The sequence below is a fragment of the Oculina patagonica genome, chromosome 1, assembly GCF_052425735.1.
Source record: "Oculina patagonica isolate OP01 chromosome 1, crgOcupat, whole genome shotgun sequence".
Taxonomy (NCBI): domain Eukaryota; kingdom Metazoa; phylum Cnidaria; class Anthozoa; order Scleractinia; family Oculinidae; genus Oculina; species Oculina patagonica.
In genome coordinates this window covers 16,443,598-16,464,549 of record NC_135758.1, presented here as the reverse complement: position 1 = coordinate 16,464,549, position 20,952 = coordinate 16,443,598, and the positions used below count along the sequence as shown (strand labels likewise).

The 20,952-nt window shown below is 36.0% G+C and overlaps 2 protein-coding genes across 2 annotated transcripts in view; both read left to right on the top strand.

The window, feature by feature from the left end:
• Positions 1-1,273: 1,273 nt before the first annotated feature.
• On the top strand, positions 1,274-17,931 carry LOC144645322 (uncharacterized). Its single transcript, XM_078504854.1, has 14 exons — positions 1,274-1,351; positions 6,233-6,370; positions 8,517-8,654; positions 9,386-9,618; positions 10,007-10,088; positions 11,626-11,805; positions 12,189-12,509; positions 14,373-14,693; positions 14,838-14,968; positions 15,465-15,753; positions 15,980-16,170; positions 16,572-16,738; positions 17,032-17,210; positions 17,825-17,931. The coding sequence occupies exons 2-14, from the start codon at positions 6,286-6,288 to the stop codon at positions 17,929-17,931; spliced, it is 2,424 nt and encodes an 807-aa protein (XP_078360980.1). The 5' UTR covers positions 1,274-1,351; positions 6,233-6,285.
• A 348-nt stretch (positions 17,932-18,279) lies between these two features.
• The window catches only part of LOC144658924 (uncharacterized), a 122,296-nt gene continuing 119,623 nt past the window's right edge, over positions 18,280-20,952 (top strand). Inside the window, exons 1-5 of the mRNA XM_078519430.1 lie at positions 18,280-18,563; positions 18,665-18,731; positions 19,211-19,342; positions 20,283-20,533; positions 20,751-20,859. Of these exons, the coding sequence (XP_078375556.1) occupies positions 18,414-18,563; positions 18,665-18,731; positions 19,211-19,342; positions 20,283-20,533; positions 20,751-20,859 (709 nt within the window). The 5' untranslated portion in view covers positions 18,280-18,413. The remainder of the gene's footprint in view (positions 18,564-18,664; positions 18,732-19,210; positions 19,343-20,282; positions 20,534-20,750; positions 20,860-20,952) is intronic.

Genomic DNA, 20,952 nt, shown 5'->3' with positions numbered 1-20,952 from the left:
TGCAATTTTTCACTAAAAACTCTTCCGCAGCTTTCTTGTTTACCATTATTTTACAAAGACGTACTCGATGCATGGCAGAGGATTGTGGCTCATACTCCCTTAAGCAAAAACAATGTGGAAAATGAGGTTATTTGGAACAACCGATTTATTACAATTGCGGGAAAATCTGTATTTTTTAGGCCGTGGTATGAAGCCGGAGTTAAATACATAAAAGATTTGATTTCTGAGAACGGAAATTTATTGACGTTTAACGAGTTCCAGTGTATATTCGGTATAAAAACACACTTCTTGCAATATTTAGGGCTTTTAAATGCTATCCCCTCGAGCTGGAAAAAGTTGCTCAAGGGTACCTACGGGGAAACCGAAAATAACGACTGCAAAGATAAGATTACTAATATACAAAGTATTTCAAGCAAGACGCTAAGACAAATACTAACAAAAAAAGTTTTTGAGAAACCCACCTCACGGGGCAAGCTTGATAATGCAGGTTTTTCTGCTGAGCAAATTGCACATATTTATGAACTTCCATTTAAGCTAACTCTCGACGTCAGAATGTCAGTTTTTCAATTTAAGATCAACCATAACATTCTGTACACAAAAAGTAGACTTTTTAGAGACAAGTTAGCAGAAAACGACAAATGTTACCTTTGCAATGGCAGACAAACACTGACGCATCTCTTTGTTGAATGTGATTCAAGTAAAGTTTTTTGGACTAAGTTTACTTCTTGGTGGAATTCGAAAAATAATCCGCAGATTCACCTCCAACAACGCGATATTCTATTTGCTCTTCATCCTGAAAAGCAGTCTTTTGGGGGTATTAATTTTTGTTTGCTTGTGGCCAGACAGTACATCTATTTTGCCGCGAAAAATGAAGACCCTTTCTGTTTCACTGCCTTTCTTAAGTTTTTGAAAAACAAGCTCGGGATAGACAAACAGAAGATTCGAGACCTAGTTACTTTATAGTTTATTTTACCTAGTTACTTTATCTCTGTAAGTTGTCTTTTTTTGTATTCTGTTTTATTTTATTGTTTGTAAAAAAATTGTCTATTGTAAAAAATTTTGTCAATTATTAAATAAAAAAATGCATTAAAAAAAAAAAAAAAAAAAAACTAAGCTTCACGCTCAAAGGCCCATTTAGCATCGATCTATCAATATAAAGGTAGGAGATGGTAGAACAGAAAATTATGCATCGTGACGTTTTAGTTGTTTTATTGTTTTTTTCTTTGCCATATATACAATGAGTAAAAATTAGAACAAATTAAAAAGCTGAAAGATGGCGAGATAGCAGCAGGGGGAAACTTGATTCCCATTCTAAGGCTACTCTCCTTAATCTTACATGACGTACAGCAAGGTAATGTTGGAGGCAATGAAAACAAACTTTTACCTGAGAATGTGAAATGTTCATCAATTTTTAAAAACAACCCGTAAGATTCAGTAGAATTTCCCCAAAAAAACTTGCAGTAATTAGCCTGGGTTGTTTATTGGTTAAAGCTTATACTCTAGAGGAACTTATATATCCAGTATCTGTGATGGTTATCTTAGTTTCAGTGATGGAACATGTACTTTCTAGAGATCACGTTTCTTCATATAAAGGCCAGCAGGTGTCAAAACAAAACAAGGATCATAACACTTTCGGATAGAGAACATTAAGCTGTTTATATTTAACATACATGTACCAAGTTTCAACAAAAGGGCACAAAAACAGAAGGGGATTTGATGAGTTAATTCTGGGCTTTCTTTGCGACTGCAAGTGAGTTGCCTAAAATAAGATCACTTTCCTTGGCATTCTCTAAACCAGGGGGTAGAAAGACGGCAAAGCGGTGCTTGGAAACGGTGCAAGTCTGTGCCAGTCAAGCCGTTGCTAAGAAAGACGTCACCCAAAGTTCTGTTTTTTCTTAAAAAGATATAAATGTCAATGACTACATGCGTGTGAAATGCGAATAGTGGTGGTTTTTGCATTTGATGTTTCACGTCACTGAAAATGTTTTGGCGGCGTGGAATAACAAGCGAAAAATTTGTCATGGTTGACATTTAACAATCAAAGAATAATAAATCATTTCAGAATCATTGGAGTGATTTAGAAATAGTATAGTTCACAAGCTTACTTTTTCCAGACTTTTCACCGTAACTATGATCACTGTTTGTTGTTTTGATGTCCGGCAAACTTTAAAGGAGCAAACAAAATGCAAATAGCTATTGCGTTTGTGCATGGTCAAGACCAAAACATGCAAACTAAACAGTGAACTTTGTCAAGCTATGCCCTTAGCAACCATTCGATAGCTACTACGCACACTCGGTTACCCGGCACCGCTATGCCGCATTTTTGAGTGGTGTAACAAAGGAAGTTTCTCCCCCCCCCCCCCCCCCTGCTCTAAACGTACTCTTTATCATTTTATCCGCAATAAAAATTTAATCCAAAAAGATTTAAAGCTTCATTCCTTCTATACTAATTTAAAAAAAATTCAAACGCGTTTTCGACTAGTTAGCCATTATCTTATCGAAAAGTGACTTACTAGTCAAATACCCTCAGACGTTTATGCAAATTCGTCCTCCCACGTGGTTCAAGGGGGAGGGGGGTGATGAACCCTCCTCTAGGGGTTTTTTTCTTCGTTTTTTTTAATGCGCATAGAAATCATTTTTCCCTGAGTAAAATGCCATTGCCATCAAAGAAAATAAAACTTTGCGATAAAATTCTTTACATAATTGAGCTTCCGTGCTGAAAGTTTAAAGAAAATCTATCGAGCCCTTTTATAGATTTTTCAAAAAGCGCTTAAAACCGAAAATTATCTGAAAATTACAACACGAGTGGTCGAAAGAAAAAAACAAATTCTCAGAATCGCGTTGTGGAAACTCAACAAAACTTCACGACTTCGAAAGATTACTTTAGTACACATTTTGGCGTTATTTGAGATTACTTCGTCTACGTAGTGTTTGTGTCCGGGCTCATTTATTATATCTACGCAAAAAGTACAATCTAAAACATTTTTGCGATTTATTCGAAATCAAACATATAGAATCTTTTAATTCTTCAATATTTTACTTGCAGTACATCATGGTTTGAGATGCTGGTATTAGTTTTTAAGCTGCAAATCTGATTCACGCAAAAATCAGGTTTTACTGATTTGGCGGTTTTCTGTTTATCGTTGCCATGGAAATATCGATTACCTTAAAATATATATCAAAGTAAACTTCAATCTGAAACCAATATATGGTGTAATTTTCATATCGATCCGAGTCAGGGAAGATCGTTTAAAGGCCAATTGCAAATTGAAGGTATGGCCCAGAAAAAACTGTATCGAGCCACCTTAAGATAATTTGTGTTGGCTGTGACGTCAATAACGGCAAAGGAGCCGCCATCTTGGATTTCATTATTTTTTTAGAAAATCAGAAAATAATGTAACTTGATACAAATTCAAGCCAGAATGCAAATGTTAATAGTACAATTATGTTTTAAAAATGGTAAAAGTTAAGAATTATGTCAAAAACGAAGACTTTTTTCAAAAATCATGGGTACATAGTTGACATGTCAAAATTTTCGCTGAATGAACAGCTTCTAAAAATTCCAGCATATAGGGTAAATCCCCTTTTAAAAATTACGAAATAACCCCCCACTCATGTACATCCGAAGATTAACAAATCGATTACATTTTTCATGGTTTATATTTTTTGAGACGATAGTAATGAAATCATAAAATGTTCAAAACTCAGATGGCACCAGGAGGCAGGAGGCGAGTGGTTTCACTGAGTAGTTTTGTTTATTTTATGAAGTTAGTGCTTTGGTTTATAACAGTGTTGTCACTGTGTTGTCCATGGTAAAATGTGATTAAAATGGCTGGCAGTTACATCGAAACTTTACAGCAAATTAGACAAGTTCAATATGAAATCGCGCCCTGTGACAGTTTCCTAAAGTTGCTTGGTCTTGCGTGGTTACGTCAATCTTATTCTGCCAGTTATTGTAAAAAGTGTGTTTGATGTTTTAAAGTAAACATTTGAAACGAACATATTTGACATATATATTCAGACTAAATCCAATTTTCCGCAGTTTCAATTCTTATTGTATGTAATACGACCCCCTCTATAATGGATAAATTAACAGTCTTTTCAAAATTTCTAACAAAAGTCTTGGTACGTTACGGCTTACGAAAGTGCTTTTTTAAGACAATGTTTTTATTGTTTCTCGCAAAATGCCTCTGGAGTGATATAGTGATTTGGAAACCTCGAGTTCGTATGCATGAATAACCACAAAAATATCCATGCAGACTTAATCATTTTTCACGTATTTAATTTGGACTACGGCAAACAAAGCTTATATTTTGTAACCAAAATATAATATCTTCTTCAAGATCGCAAACCAAATGATCCAAAAACGGGTACACAACAAAAGGAGGGGGCGATTGGCCAAACTCACTAATCTTTCTGTCTAGCCGTGACCGTGAGTAATGCTTTTGCATTAGTATTATCACTGAAATAAGAATTGGTATTTGGTTTCCTATTCGTTTTTCTTTTTTTATTTAATTGTTTTATTAGTTTTTTTTCAAGGTGTGGTTACGTTTCTTTAATTTTAACTTTCTAATTTCGTTTCATTTTTTTTTTTTCACACTTCGCACTCCGCACTCCGCGTTTTCGAAACAGCCCAGATGTTTTGAAAAAATAAAAACAGTGCTTAATTTCCGATTTCTCATTTCATTTTGATGTAGAACGTCTATCAGTTTACTTAGGCTGGGTATAATGAGGCTACTGCAATAAGTTTTTTATTTTTGAAGGCTGCGACTCAGCTACTTTTGAAAGTAGATTTATTGTTTTTGTGTGTGAGATAAAAACACAAATTTTTAAAAATCTTCGGTAATTTCTTGACATTCTCTGTCTTTGTTATTCTTTGAACGCACGATTTCGGAGTTAAAATATTAAAAAAAATATATTTGTATATCTTTGTATAACTGCTATAAATTTCGCTGAAATCTCAGCCTCGTCAGGCATGTTCCTCCATCTTGGATTCTAGATGTCCTTGTACTCAGTGTATGATAAAAATCTTGTCCGCGGAAAAACGCTACACGGATTGCGTCTTTCAAAATGACGCGAAAAGGCTTTCTGCCTGATTCCGTATCCTTTATATGCTCGTTACTCTACATTCACAGTGAATAAGGATGCGCGTTGTCCTTATAGTCCACGAGCCTCCCTATATCGCTGACTGCGTTCTTTTGTGGAGATGTACTAAAAAGCGAAAAACCCTCAGCGTGTTTTTAAATGTCTTTTGAGGATGTTGGTGTGCGGATATGGCTTTTACCGTCGGTACTTACATACATATTAAAAAGCAGCTGATACGTGCAACAACTGTGTTTATTAGTCTTACTAGATAGATGTGTTGTATTCTTTACCGTCAGACAAACCACTGTGATCTACTGTTTGCAAATTTCCTTCAGCTTAATTTGTTTTGGATTAAATGTTAGGCCTTCTTTTGTTCGAGCTGGATACTAAATGGTTTAATCGAACTCCATCGATAGTCCACCACAATCTACGCCAAAACCTGAAGTTGTTAGAATGCTCAGGTTTCATATGAACAGAATGAGTGTGCTCTTGAAACGGTACAATGAAGAAATAGTGACAACCCTCCCTCATAAAATACTCAGTACTAATGTTGATGAATAAAAATTATTAGTTTCTGAATTTGTGAAGATGGTTATTGTTCATGTGTCAAGTGTTAAGCAAACAAGGAAGCATAAAAGATGAAATTCTTAGTAATAATTTTTGGCGTAATTCTAGTAGCTTCTTATGCAGGTGCGCAAGGTCCGAATTCTGTAGTGTTCTTGAAATATTTGCATATTCAGGTCATCAGAAAGTATTTACATGACTTTTTAAGTTGTAGTATGTATTTGAAAACACTGTTCCTGCAAGACATGACTTATACCTAAGTCAGAAATTTCAAGTCGTGGGAAAAGCAAGGTGTTAATGTAGGTGGCTGAATATTCCTCCAAATCTGTATTAAAGAAGCAAATGAAGATACAAGATAACTACTTAAATTTATTATTTCTTTTAAACAGAGACAAACTTCGTGAATCAAGAGAACGAACTTTCCAGTGACATCGATAATTAGCTCTAGCTCATCATTAATTCGTGAAGGTTCTACTGTAAAATACTTGTATTATCGATTTGGACCTATGAGGACCTGTGAGTGCCTTGAGGCACACAAGGCATCAATGTTAGAAATCATAATATCCATTTTATTATATTTCAGGCTCAAGGCATACGGTGTGTGACATAGGAAGGGTATTTATATCTCAGCTTAAAATGCTGAAATGGTACTTTTTAAACTGTCTCTGCCTGTGGCTCCTATGGAAAGGCCCTTACGAACTCCATGCAAGGTCGTTGGAAGGTAGGTATCTTTTTTATGGCAGCGAAAACAATAGCTCAGATGTATTCTTTTTTGGCAACAGTTTATTAACGGTAATAACTTTCGTAAAATCCTCGAGGTTTTTTGCATCAAGCTTGAAAAACAACTCATGAATAAAAATCTCTTCAATCTGCATAATATAAAGTAAATCTTTATACCGATTTATGTTTTGCGCTAGATAAAACAAGTTTGTCTATTGTAAATTTATTCTTATGAATAATTTTACTAAACGATCAAATTAAGGTGACTTTCTTTGCGTCTTCCAGATTGTTTTCTCTTTTTGGATAGTTGGTTAAACTAGATCTCAGAAAAGATAATCAAAACTAGAAAACACACTTCATTTGAATTGTCTATCGATTCCTTGATAAATTCCTTAAATATTCACGTATGAAGGTCAGTTCATTGTTGCCTGTCAACTTTTTGACGACAGTTTTATATAGTTTATATTGGGTTTAAAGTACTCAGCTGTGAAGTGTCACAGAATCGGGCAACGTTCAACCTAACTTGATAACCCAAAAATATCCGACTATTGTTTTTTTTTTCTAAAAATATCTCAACCGCTGTTCAATGCCATGCCGTGCCAAGCTGAATAATAAGGCGCAAAATATAAGGACATAAAAAATCTTTTATCAACGACTATTCATGCAGTTTCAACAAGGCTTGACAAGATACTTTAGGTTTTTAATTTTACACAAGAGATGTAGTGATTTTCCTTGTGTCTGACTCATATATTAGTAATAAGTATCTTTATACTTTCTTTGCATGATTGAATTTCTCAAAAGATACAGCTGTTAAAATTCTGTAATGAAGCAGTAACATGAAACCAGTATTTTTTGTTTAATTTTTTCTTAAAGGAGAAATTGCAATCAAACCGGCGACGGTTGTCAATTTGAAAAATGCCCACTATTTTTTCATGGTTGAGCTCATTCAAAAATTGACCGCTTGTCGGCAGCGCCAAATTATATTTTTTCGGCGAGTCACAACGGCACCATTAAGTTTCAAATTGGTTTGTTTAAGAGCAAAAATACCCCAAATATTCGAAAAGAAGAAGTGCTTTCTGATAGGCAGAACAGAACAATTTATCGCGTGCTAAATTTAGCTTATTTTTCTTTTCACTGACAAACTCACTAAAATTACAACACATTTTAAAAACTTTTTGGAGCCCAATACGTCGGACACAATTTTAATGACTGATAAGCGTGTTGGGAACTATCCATAATTCTTTAGGCTGCCGCCCCATGCTTTTTCTTATCAGATTTGGGTCTAGTGCTATAATGGACAGCGAAGCATGGTGCAGAGTTATGGTTTGTTGGAGAGCAGAGTGAACAACGGCGAGTGAAAAAGATGCAAATTTAAAAAGAGATAACAAGCATTAAAGTTCTACTTTTCCTGGAATTTAACTGGAAACATTTTGACGTTTCAAGTTCATGTCCACATCACTTGACGTTTCCAACGCAACCATGTTTGATTGAGAGGTTTTGCTAAATTTAAACATTTGTGTTTAATTTTCAATTAATCGAAAATCGTAAGTGTTTTGGATATAACTAAAATTTACATTTTTAAAACTTAAATTAACTTTTTTGAGGGCACTACACACTTCCAAGTTTCGTGAACATAGCTTTTATACTTTTCTATTAAACTACATGCCATGTTCCCATGTTCGTGAACACCATAAATACCCAGGGTGGCCATAAGGTGGGATTCCACTTTTTTCAATCTTAAAATGTAACACACCTAACAAAGTGTTTTGTCCTTCTTCAGAAAATATACCTGATTAAAAACTTCAAGCTCTTTATTCGAAAATTCTCTTATTTAGTAAACTTCACAAAAAGAATGACGCATTCTTATAATAATCTATCAAATAAATGGATCACAAACTAAAAAAGTATTTTCCCGTTGCATTCGAAAAAAATAAACAAGTAGCCACATGTACACATTGTGTACCTTTTGTTCAAAATCGTAGGGTTTGTGAGTCAAGCGTTTCATCCTCTCCCTTCTAAAACACCTTCTATAGTATGTTTACGTGTCTTTCTTTTTATATACAACATAAGTGCATTTTTGGGGAAAAAAATTCTGGCCAATTTCTTTAATTTTCTTCCATTTCCGTTTCATGACTTTTCCTTTCAAGGAATTGCTTGTACGTTTGACTCTGACTTGTGCGGCTGGCAGCAGTCTTCAGAGGACGATTTTGATTGGACCCTGCAGTCCGGGCAGACTCCTTCAGAGGACACTGGGCCGAGTCATGGAGATCACACTACAGGCCAAGGTAGATGACTTGACGGTAAAACGTTCAAAGTTAACGCACTCTTTTAAATTGTCGACTAGTTATACTGTAATTTGTCTTGACCTATTGTTCAGAACTTAGTAGCCTTGAAACAAAGTTATGACAATGGTTAAAGAAACTGACACTCACTTCCACTCCCAAAGTCTCCAACTGAAACTCAGTAGATCTGTCTAGAGTAACCCATATTTTTGTAGTGATATCTTCGTTAAAGGGGTTCATTCTGACTATGCTAACTGATAAAGTAACACTGGAAAATGTACCGACAACTTATCCATATTATCTTTTTTAAGTTGATTTAATTTCACGGTGGTCATGGGTTATGTATATGATCGAGACCACTGCATTCTTTTAAGTGTAAATCATCAGTTTTTACCGCGTTAAATTCATGTCACCCCTACACAAACCCACAAAGTCTTTTTCCCTGTCACGGTTTAATTTCATCGGTAATAATCTGAATTACGCAAGTGAAAATCAGTGGCAGTAAAATAAATAAACCCAATTCATAGTTGCTATGACAACTGTTGTAAGCTATAAAAAGTCAACAACGTATCGAACATTTTGATTTTTAGTATTGTATTATATGATGATAATTTAACTAATTTAAGTGTCATTTGAAATAGCGACATTACTGACAATATCAATGGATGTCGTTAAGTTATTCTACCACACAGTAGAAAGATATTTAAATGACTTTTAAAAATTGCTTTAAACAGGGAAATACATTTATACTGAGGCCGACTATCCCAGAAAGAGTGGCGACCGTGCAGAACTGGTCTCTCCAGTTTTTTCTGGCAACTTTTGTCTCTCGTTCTTTTATCACATGCACGGACCGGCCATAGGCAAGCTTCGCTTGTCTGTTGACAGCAACGTTACTTTTCAAATAATGGGAGACCAGGGATCTGATTGGAGGCACGCACAGGTCTCTGTAAATGGATTAAACAGCAAGGTATGGACTATATCGTTCAAGTCAGTTTATCTTACATCTTTATGACCGAGCTTCATGTATTAAAATAGTTTTGTCGACACTCCGGACTAAACAAAATGCATAACAGAGTGAAGTAAGCTATGTCCAACAGGTTTCATGCCGGCAAGCTCTGAGAACAAGAAACTCTACTCCAGTTTAATACAAGTTATTGAATTTTACGCTCATTTTGGAGACAAAAGTTTTAAAACACTTTTAAAACAAGAAATGTCACGTTGATGTACCCTAGATCAGGAAATGTAAATAGCAGTGAGTAGTTATTATATTTTGCTCTTATATCACAGCTCGATTCACAAGTATCACGAATACACAATCAATGTTTGTTGTTAATATTACACCTAATATTTTTCAGCTCACTTTTGAAGGCATGGTAGGGACTGGTACCCAGGGAGATATTTCGTTGGATGACGTGTCCGTGTCTGATGTGTGTAATGGTATGTTTTAGTTATCGCGAGACCATGATTTAAGGCTTCAATAAGGTAATCGAAAGCTAACAAGACACATCTACACATTTACAATAACACAGATACTATGTACTTATTGACTGAGTGGGAGGACCGGACGGGAAAATATTTGGCTCGAGGTCGAGGTCTGACCTCGAGCCAAATATTTTCCCGTCCGGCCCGACCTAACTCAGTCAATAAGCATTTTATCATATGACCACTGAATTTTTTTATTGTTTTTTCTCAACCAAATCGCCGAGTTAAGCTCCAATCCGAGTTAAGCTCCAATCCAAGGAGATTTAAATCCGACTAAATTCCTCGTACAGGAATGCAGTTAGTAGAAATTTCAAAGGAAACGTTTGTGAAGGACTACAACAAAGAGTTTGCACGACGTTTCGGCTAGTCATGCTCGTCTCAGCGAAGACTGAATTTAACCTGATTGAACAACTTAGCGACGTTTCTTCTGCCGAAATTCACAATTGGTTTGAACGAGAGGATTAATTAATTTTCCTCCAAGAAGGATTTTGAATGTTAAAAACAACACTAGATCATAATCTATCAACTACAGGAAGACTTGGAAAGGGATTGTACTAGCAATTCAGGATTTTGCTTCGCTTCGTTTCCCTTCGGCTTCAAATTGGTTTGTTTACCACGGGTCGTAGATTCATGAACGTCTGCTGTTGCTGCTTAGTCCTTGCATTCGTTAGTTCATCGACGATGTTGAGCTCTGCATTACAGTTGATGTCCAAATTGTGCTTAAAATGCTTCGTGAAAACAAGCGGAAAACTGTGTCATTGATCAGGTTAGTCGCAAACAGGTACTCGCATTTTGTTTGTTGTGATTTAAAATTTCCGCAGCCTGAGAAAAGAGAAATTTATGTTTACTTCGCATTTGCATTTTTTCTTCAATGTTTATCATGACTTCAAACCAGGATACGTCTTTGTCCGATTACGTTGTTTTTATACGGCTTTTATTTCGATTTTATTGTTGTTGTCCGGAGTATTTCTTCATCATTTGCCGAGTTTAAACACGTTTTGTTTTAATTTTTGCGCCTGCAAACTACATTGTTTTCTAGATAGTTAAGTTTTAATAAACATGTTGGACATCAGTTTGCTTTTTAGAAAAATCTTAACTATTGTTTATCTGAATTCAAACTGCTGTGGAATCAACTGGTTCCAATTTCGGCAGTAGCGGGGGCCGTACGCTTTTCTAGTAGGGCCGTACGGCTTTTTCCGGCCCTGCTAGAGCGAGGCGTACGGCCCTCATACGGGACTTTTTTTCATATGGTTTTCCAAGGAAATTGCGCGCGGGTCCGTACGGGTCATATGATAAAAAAGTTTATCTTACAGTTACTTAAAATAATATAAATTCGAACAGCGTTTCTCCTACTTCAAGATGTTTGTTTCAGGAAGTAAAATAAAAAGAGGTTTATTTACTCTTTGTAGCTTTATTTTCTCTTGTTAAGCTCTTGACAGCATTATCACTTTTAAAGCACGAAGTACGAGAAAGTTTCATTTTGGCTTTGCAGTTACTTCTTGTCCAATAATTCCAATTTTACAAAATGGAACTATCAAGTGCTCTGCTGGAGACTTAATTGGAAGTCAGTGTAACCTGACATGCGCACCAGGATATCGCCTCATTGGCTCTTCTACAAGAACATGCCTGGAATCAGGAGTCTGGTCTGGAAGGTTGGCTTACTGTGCCAAAAGTAAGTTCTGATTGGGTCTCCCTCTAGCCATGTTACAAATATACACAGACACGTGACATGGTTAATTAAATTTAACCATATATGGGTTTGCTGCCTTCACTTAAGGTAAAATGACCTTTACTGTCATCTGAGAATATATTGTTAATTCTGTACGTAAAAGGCGTTATGAGCACTACCACATTGAAAAGGATTACGAAAATAATTATGAGCTGTAAGGGTTCTTAAGGTGTATGTTGATTCTTGATGTCACGAAGCACAATACCAAAGTCTGATTTAGTCTCAGTTCCATTGCAATTAAAAACTGGCATAACGTGCTATAAGTAATTTGAAAACTAAAGACAATTTAGTGATAAGTCTCCCCATTGTTTTGATTAAAATTTCAGTTGAGGTTCGCCTAGCAGGAGGTAATTCTTCCACGCAAGGAAGAGTAGAAATCGCAGTGAATGGAATGTGGGGAACAATTTGTGACGATCGCTGGAATTTGAACAGTGCCACAGTCATCTGCCATATGCTTGGTCTTCCCCAGGCATACGCGGCCCCCGGAAACTCAGGCTTTGGTCCAGGGACTGGGACGATTTGGATGGACGAAGTTAAATGTGTTGGAAATGAGAAATCAATCCTTGATTGTAGTCATCTTGGGCTGGGCGCTTCAAGTCAGTGTCAGCACCATGAAGATGCTGGAGTGATTTGTGGAAACATTACTTGTGAGAATGTTTTGTATATACTGGTATTGCGATTTTTAATTACAAATAACACTCAGCTTGCAATGTATAAAAAGTTATACACAATACAAGCATCAAATCAAAAACAAAGACTTCCTATTACCTTATTAGAGGGTCTCAATGGGGTGGTGGCTTTTACAGTTAACGGTTAAAATTTTGGCTGTTTTACGGCTAACGGTTAGTTTATTTCCATTGCGGTTAACAGAAGTTAAAAATAGGTCCGCACTGCGTACATGTGTCTAGTGCTGAGCTTTATTGAGCTTTGTGCATTACTGTATTGCTCGGTCACGGTAGTGCATTTATTAGGTTTTTGTCGGCATAGACTATAGTTGTAGAGGATTCTAGCTTCAACAGTGTAGAAGACAGACAGCACGCGCGTGTACATTTAAATTAATTTAAAATGTATCTTCGCCGCAAGCAAAGAAAGCAAAGTCAACGTTCATCCCATTTGAATGCAGGGTCTTGCGCGTGCTGTCTGTTAACGGCAGTTTTGACGTTAATGAAGAGACAAAAGTCTTCAAACGTCCGAGAATTTATTATTTTTAGCGCAATACATTGTGTTGACGTTTGTTGACGTAATTAATGTCTCAATTATCTCAAATTAGACTTGTTCCGTTTGTTCTACGTACGTTTTCATCAGTTGTTCACGAAGGAATAACGAAGGGGTAACGAAGGCAAAACGAGTGATTATCGATTACTATAAAGCAGAGAAGCATTTCTGTAAAATACTTCGTGTACGCTGTCACGTATTAGAAATCTCAGTGGAATTTGGTTAGTATGACGTCATAATTTGCCGTATATGAAGTACTTTCTGAAAAATTTTAGCGTTATAGCTTAGTGTCTGCGCTTCGCACTAGACACAAAAATTAATTTCCATTGTTTTTAAAACTTACAAATTAATTTCCATTATTGAAAAACATATTTTTGGTCTTAGGACCATTCTGGGACGATGAAGTGACCGAGTCTGTTTTATTTAAAATTGCTGTCCGATTTTTTACGGCTAACGGTTAAAATTTTCCAATTTTTACGCCTTACGGCTAAATTTTTGGCCGTTTTACGGCTAACGGTTAACCCCATTGAGACCCTCTTATTACATGAAATTTTCACGACACGTTAATTTCGCGATTTTCGCGATTCTAAAAAAAGAGCGAAAATTAAGTGACTCACATGTCTCAATAATTAAGAAAGAAAACGTTAAGTACCACTAAAGAAAGGAATTTTCAATTTAAATTGATGTTGTCGTCAAATGACTCAAGAAAAATTATTCATGCACGTACAAGCGTGACCTACTTTGCCAAGATTAAGTCCCGCTCTTGCGTTTTTTTGACGTCATTGTTCCTTTGATAAAGTCGTTTTTTTTTTTATTTAAGGGCATGTAAAATAATATTGCCAAGGAAGTGTAAATTGTGTCTTACTAAAAAACGCGAAATTAAAGTTGCTCGAAGTACAAAATTTTCGCAAAATCGCGAAATTTAAGTGTCGCGAAATGTGCACACCTCAAAATCGCGAAATTAACGTGTCGCGAAATTTTCATGTACTTATTGTTACATATTTTCGCGGGAAATTAATTCAGTCGCGAAAATGGAACGGGCATACTTCGCGGGACTTAAGTTTCGCGATTTGGCCAGATATGCGTTTTAAACATAAAAACATAATAGAAAACGTTATTAATTTTGCAATTTTTTGAAAATCGCGAAATTCGTGAAAATAATACAAAAAGGTGCTCACTTCTTGTGCTTAGCAAAGTCCAACAATTTGTAACTTATATTTAAAGCAGTACGACACTTTGAACACCAGCCTTTCTCACCTCAAGGAACTCTAATGTTATGATGCAATGATTTTCAGCTTTTGAAGTTCGATTAATGGACGGCAGCTCGCCGAGTGAAGGCAGAGTGGAAGTGTCCGTAAACGGAGTCTGGGGAACGGTGTGCGATGATTACTGGAGCATTGAAGATGCAAACGTCGTTTGTAATATGCTTGGTCTTCCCCAGGCTACCACCGCCACCAAGGGTGAATCGTTTGGGAGTGGTCCAGGTCCTATATGGTTGGATGATGTAAAATGTGTTGGAAATGAGAGCTCACTGCTGTTTTGTAAAAGAGCAGATCTAGGTGTGAAGGATTGTGCCCACCTGGAGGACTCTGGCGTTGTTTGTGGTCCGCCATCAGGTACACTTCTAACAGTAGCTAAGATAAAATTGAACCAATCTAATAATTATTTCGGAAGAAATTGTTACCATTCATTAATGTTCATTCTCACCCACAAAATATGACAGCGTGCTCCACCTGCTCGTTTTGTTCTTATTTTTCTAGTCTTTTCAATTTTAGTCAAGGCAGGGAATGTCGCTCTTCACACACCAGTCAACCAATCTGATCCAGCAGCACAAGCTCACGCTTCGCTTGCAGTCGATGGACTCTTCAGCACTTGCACAACTTTCCATTCGGTAATTATTTTCATGTATGTATGTATTGAATGAAAAAGAAGAATAGAAGGCATTGCAACTTTTATTTGTCCAAAAGAAAACCTGTCTTCCTGATACAATTAACAACGCAAAATGGCTGTGACATCAAACAATTTAACCTAATTTCCCTTGATGATAATCTCATTTACAGTCGTGATAGAAGCAAAGATTCAAAGAGCTTTTAAAGAAATACAACTAAAATGTTTCCAAATTTTATGTTAATCGTCTGATTTTGTATCTTTGCACATTTGTAACTACTGCTCGAAATACGGAAATTTTTTTTTTGTCCAATCGTCTTTCATCAGATGCATTACTTTAAACAGTGGTTTTCAACATAAATTTGTAGAGCCTATTATTCCTGACAGGTGTGCGTGTTCAGCCAAATCATATGTTCGTCAAAATCCATTTATATCTTGTAACATTTGGATCAGATTCAATATCTTCATGAACATTATTTTCATCATTTTTTCGCCTGTAGGCAACAAATCCTTGGTTTCAAGTGGATTTAACGAAAGATTACTACGTGCATACTGTACACGTTTTTCTCGGGATTGACTGTTGCCACAACGCTAACTTGGACATCAAGATTGAAAGCACTAGAAGTCTTCCCGCCCAGAACCACTCGTGCATTGAACCCAATCCGTTTCCAAGAAAACATTTCCATGTGTTCCGCTGCAGTCCTCCAGCCACTGGTCGGTACGTGACAGTTCACGTGACAGCAGAAGACATAACGCTGGTGTTATGTGAAGTAGCTGTTTACGCATTTGGTAAGTTATTCCGTTTAAGTAAATGGTTTGAACCCAGGAGTATCAGTAGTTCGTATTGTGTGATCGTCTGGGTGAGAGAAGTTCTGAAAAGAACTGTTGTTGGTGACTAACGCTTCAACAACCTGAACAGAAGTCATTTTGGTACGTCATCCAAATTACAAACAACGTGCAATGGGTTTGAGTTTAATCAAAAGCACTTAAACATTCGATCTTCATTGTCTTTTAGAAGCTTTGAGTGAGTCTACTGGAATTCTTAGAGAAGTATGGTTTAAGGAAATCAGTAGCCAAGATGAGCCTATAATGAAGTATCATCCAGTTTTTCGAGAAGCTGCTGACACTCTATCCGTACTAGAAGCTTTTGACATCGCTCCAGAATTTTCTACTACATATGGACAGCGGTTGTCTACGTTTATCCAGGTATGGTAGCCGGAATGTATGTTGTGAGAAATAGACGGTGCCATATACTTTCTAGTACTACTTCTAATACATCATAAAAGGACGAAACGTCCGTCTTTAGTTTTAGGTAGCATGAGTGGATATGTGGGGAAACGAGAAGGAAAGTGTTTCTACAGCTTCGGATTCGGGTTCTCTAAAAAATTCTACTTTCACGAACGTTTCCATACCTCAATGAAAACAATGAGAAAAATTGTATTGTATTACTTTTACAAAACAAATGAAAATAGTTTTCTTACTTTTGCATAGAGGTTTTGTGACATGTTTTTTGACCAATCAAGTGCAGTAAGCGTGGTTTCTTGTTTTATTAATAAACATTTATAGCCTGGTGTATTCTGCTAATTCTATTCAATTTGATGTTACAGCCTGCAGTAAATGGATTGTACACATTCTACATGACATGTGAAGACGAATGCGAACTGTGGCTAAAAGAAGCGAACGAACCAACACTGAACGATGAACGCGAAGCGGAGAGTGAAGGAGAACTACTTGCAAAATTACCAACAAAAACAGAACGTCTGAAGTGGGACGAGTAGGAAAACATTTGTTGTCTTTTTTAAAATAGCTTTTTGTATCGGAATCTGTTTGGACATATTATCAAAATGAAGCCTTAGTTAATTTTTCACCTGAGTTTTTTTATATGAAAATGACCAAAACTCACAAAAACTGAAAGGAACCGTTTAAATTTAAAACCGTCTTGGAATGATGTCTGGTATGCCTCACTGATTTTACTTTTCTATTCTCAATTTTGAATAACGAAAACTAATATTCCCAAGTTGCATAACAAGTTTTAGCTTCGAATCAACTTCCCTCTTGTTGTTAAAGGACAACAGCACAAAAATCGAGGAACATCTACCTTAAAAGCTGTATACTTTATCTGCTGGAAGGTTTCTCAAGAGAATCTTATCGGCGAGGCCACTTGTCTGTGGGTTGGAGACTTCCTGATAACACTCGGTCTTTTGAAAGGCCTCTTGTTGGGAACCATACAACTTGGGTCCTTCCAGGTTTGTAATCAAGTAAAATAATTGTATGACTTTGTCGTACCAGTGCCTAAAAGTTAATCTAGAATTTTTTGTTACACAAGCTAAAGCAAGACTGGTTTCCTGTTCGTCATTCAGTCTTTTGACTTATTTTTAACATGAGTTATTCTTGCTTCTGACATTTCTCTAAATCACATTTGACTGAATTTTGTCAAATTCTCTACTATAATTTTATGGACAACTGTAATGCAATGCAAGCCCTAGGACCCTATCGATGTTGGTATCTGACACAAATCAATGCAAAGTAATGCAAGAGATGTAAAACTGGGCCGGTTTGTTCGAAAGCCGATTAACACTAACCCAGGATTAAAAGTTTATCGAACGTTCAATTTTCGTGTATGAAAGTGTTTTATTGTTTATGATTTGTGGAGTTTGAGATTAGTCGATGTCAAAAATTGAGGACAGGAAATATAAACAGAAATCCTCACTAAGAAGTTAAAAAACTGAAATCTATTTCAATACTAATCCTGGATTAGCTTAATCGTGATTTGAACAACCCAGCCCTGATTAGTTTTTCAGCTAACTGTTGCAGTAAGTTATAAAGGATAATTGTTTCTGTTTTATCCCTTTCAAAAAAGGTGAAAGAAAGTTAACCTTCAAAGTAAAGCAGAAAATTAAAGACATATCAGTTACCTTTGGATCGACTTTATACATTTCTGGTTGGTACATAATCATATATTACTAATACATACGCTGTAATATTTAATAAGTTAATTGCTGTTCTATATATACCATCTCGAGAAATAATGATCATCGTACAGCATATAGTATCTTCAATAATGTATACAGCCACATTAGAAGAAGGTGCACGCGAGCAGAAACCCAAGAAGATTTGGTGAGCTGAAACATTTTGGTTGTGAAGTGATTGTCCGTACGCTACTTGCACTGCGCGCGCAAGAGTTGAGCCCTATGACGTAAGAGCGTAGAGAAGTGTAAAGAAAAGAAAGAAAATATACAAGTGAAGTAAAAGAGGAAATAACCATAAACTACCACTATTTTCAGTTTGCAATACGCGATAATTCGAGATCGTTAAGTAATTGTCGTTATTAACAAGTCGGCACAACGCTTAAGAAATAAACATACAGTAAAGCTCCACTATTAGGCTTGGCTAAATCCATATGTCAATTTTTCTTTATCAAAGCAATTTACAAGCTGTGCTGTGTTGGTATGTGGTGTCCAGAGTGCTCCATGCAGCTCAAGATCCGCGTTCTCGGACAAGATTACACTATTGACAATTCTCTGCAGACTACATGTGAGGAAAAACAATTCAACATTAACGTATCTGCAAAAGTACAGCCGGGACAGTATGCAACGGAGGTAACTAATTAAAGGGTTTATTTGTTAATTGACAACATACCCAACATGTTTTCGAAATGCTGCCTTTTTTAATAACATGCATATCTTTATATTTTATCAAGGTCCATCGCTCTTTCGTGAACGAATCGACTGTCAGAAGAAAACACTTGGGATATATCACTGTTAACGGTACAGCCAGCTTCAATACTTACAAATAAATATCTACAATACTTTAAGAAAAATCCATTCACATATAATTCACTTTACTGCACGATCACTCCAAATTTTTTAACCACTACTTCTTATACAAAATGCGAACGCAATAATATACAATGAAATTGAAAGTATAAGTCGCGCCAAGATATATCGAACGTAATAATCAAATCATTTTAAGGCAGATAAAATACACTGATAGTTGTTCTAAATTAAAGAGTTTCGATATAATATATCTGATGCAGGCATTCATTTATTAACATGATTGATGTAGCGTTCAGCTTTTTTCCCAACTGACCTTTAATTTTATTTTTATCTTTCGTTGTAAAAAGATGTCACTCCACTAAGAGGGTAAATGAGTGAGCGAGTAAAATGCACCCATTTCATACAATACAATACTTTATCATAAGTTCCTCCTAAAAATTCATCAACATTTCTTTTCTCTAAATCTTCAGAGTCTATTGTTGAGGAGTGCAGTTTTGAAAATTCATTAGGACTTTGTCAAAAATGGAACACTGGTGATGAAAAACATAAAACTGAAGGGAAGTGGACGTTTTCCAGTCAAAATAATCTGTCTGATCACAAAGGTACAAGTTCATGCCTTACATTAAACCAACACTGTTAAACTGCTTAATTAACGATAGTTACAACATATTTATCAATGCGTTTAAGTAGCATTTCCACTCAAAAAAAATTGTAAAGTCGACAAAATATATAACCACATATCATGTTCAGGCATGATATGCTTTATATAATTTTGTTGAGGTCATCCCTCACCATCATTGCAATATTGTGTCAACTCGCCAATAGTGAGAGTAAATCGACGCGGGCCTGCGCATGCCCAACTACTGGTGACGAAACTTTCAACATGAAGCACGATAAAAAGGACTTGGCTCTTCCTCCTTTCACACCATCTAATTTGTATTTACGTTTTGCACGTGGCAAGAGGCTTCTATTTGTTACTCTACAAATTTTAAATCCACCATGGACATAAAATTTTACCAAAAACGCGAATTTTCTCGGGTTTTTTCAGCTCAGTCAGATATGAATGAAATTTTTCTAGAAAAAAAATAACTGTTTCTGTTATCTAATTCAAATATGACCTTCGAGTGAGGAGTTTGACTGTAGTGCGCGGTTTGCCTTATCGTAAAGACTCTGTTGTGTCAGAATTACATCTTGTTTTGCCAGTTTTATTTATTTCTGAGAGACCAAAATTGTTTGAGAAATAACTGAAAAAAGTTTGTTCGTAATTCTGTTTGAGTTATGATAATTTGCAAAGAAATCAGCGAGTTATATTTTTCTATTTTTATATTATTTCTATTTTTAGCTATTGTTTCATTCACTGTAGATTAGAAAGCTCCGTTTTCTAGTGCGCCTTCGTGTTTCTTAATTTGTTGTTACGTTGTATTTGTCTTGAGCAAAATATTAAGGCAAATTAAAGCTGGGTTTTACTTATTCAGTCACGCCTCGATATAAAGTAATGTTCTTTTTTTGTAGTCTTATCTTCTACTTGCTTTTTATTTTCAGGCTACTTTGCGTATACAGGTGGTACTCCATATGTCACCAAACTAGAAACGCCCTGGATTTCAGCTGGCGAGTCTGTCCGATTATGTCTGACATTTCGCTATTCAATGCGAGCTCAAGCTAGTTCCAGTCTCAACGTCAGCTTGAAATCGATTCACGATGAAAGCGAAGTTCTTCTTTACAATCTGATTGGTTATCATGGAGACACGTGGTCAGTGGGTCAAGTGTCTTGGATGGAAAAAGCGGATTCGAAGGTAACAAACAAACTTAACAAAAGAATATTTTCATAAACTTTGGTTGCAGCCAAAGACTGCATTCAAAGTACTGCAATAAAAAGCGTCAACTACAATAAACGTTCTCAAACACGAATTCTAAAACAAAATCCGTACCTTTTGATTGTGTAGCTTTTGTAAAGTATAACGCAAAAGTATATGTCAGATAAGAGTATCATTCTACTTCTGTTACCCTTAGATTGTGTTCAGAGGCTTTACAAACAGTATTGATGAATTTGCCATTGGCATCGACGAAGTAAAAATTTCTACTAGCAATTGTGAGGTGTACCCAGTGTTTTCTTCTCCAGGTGAGACATTTTCTGGCAAAAATGGGTAAAATATGTACGACTGTACATTGTTATTGATCATGAATAAGCTTAAGTAAGAAAACAGTTATTACA

What these genes read in the sequence shown, in the direction of transcription:
- LOC144645322 (XM_078504854.1), top strand. Translation starts at nt 6,286, where the DNA reads ATGCTGAAATGGTACTTTTTAAACTGTCTCTGCCTGTGGCTCCTATGG. An exon ending in GTTGGCTTACTGTGCCAAAA is followed by an intron (nt 11,806 to 12,188) that starts GTAAGTTCTGAT and finishes TTAAAATTTCAG; the next exon opens with TTGAGGTTCGCCTAGCAGGA. An exon ending in TACAACTTGGGTCCTTCCAG is followed by an intron (nt 17,211 to 17,824) that starts GTTTGTAATCAA and finishes CTTTCAAAAAAG; the next exon opens with GTGAAAGAAAGTTAACCTTC.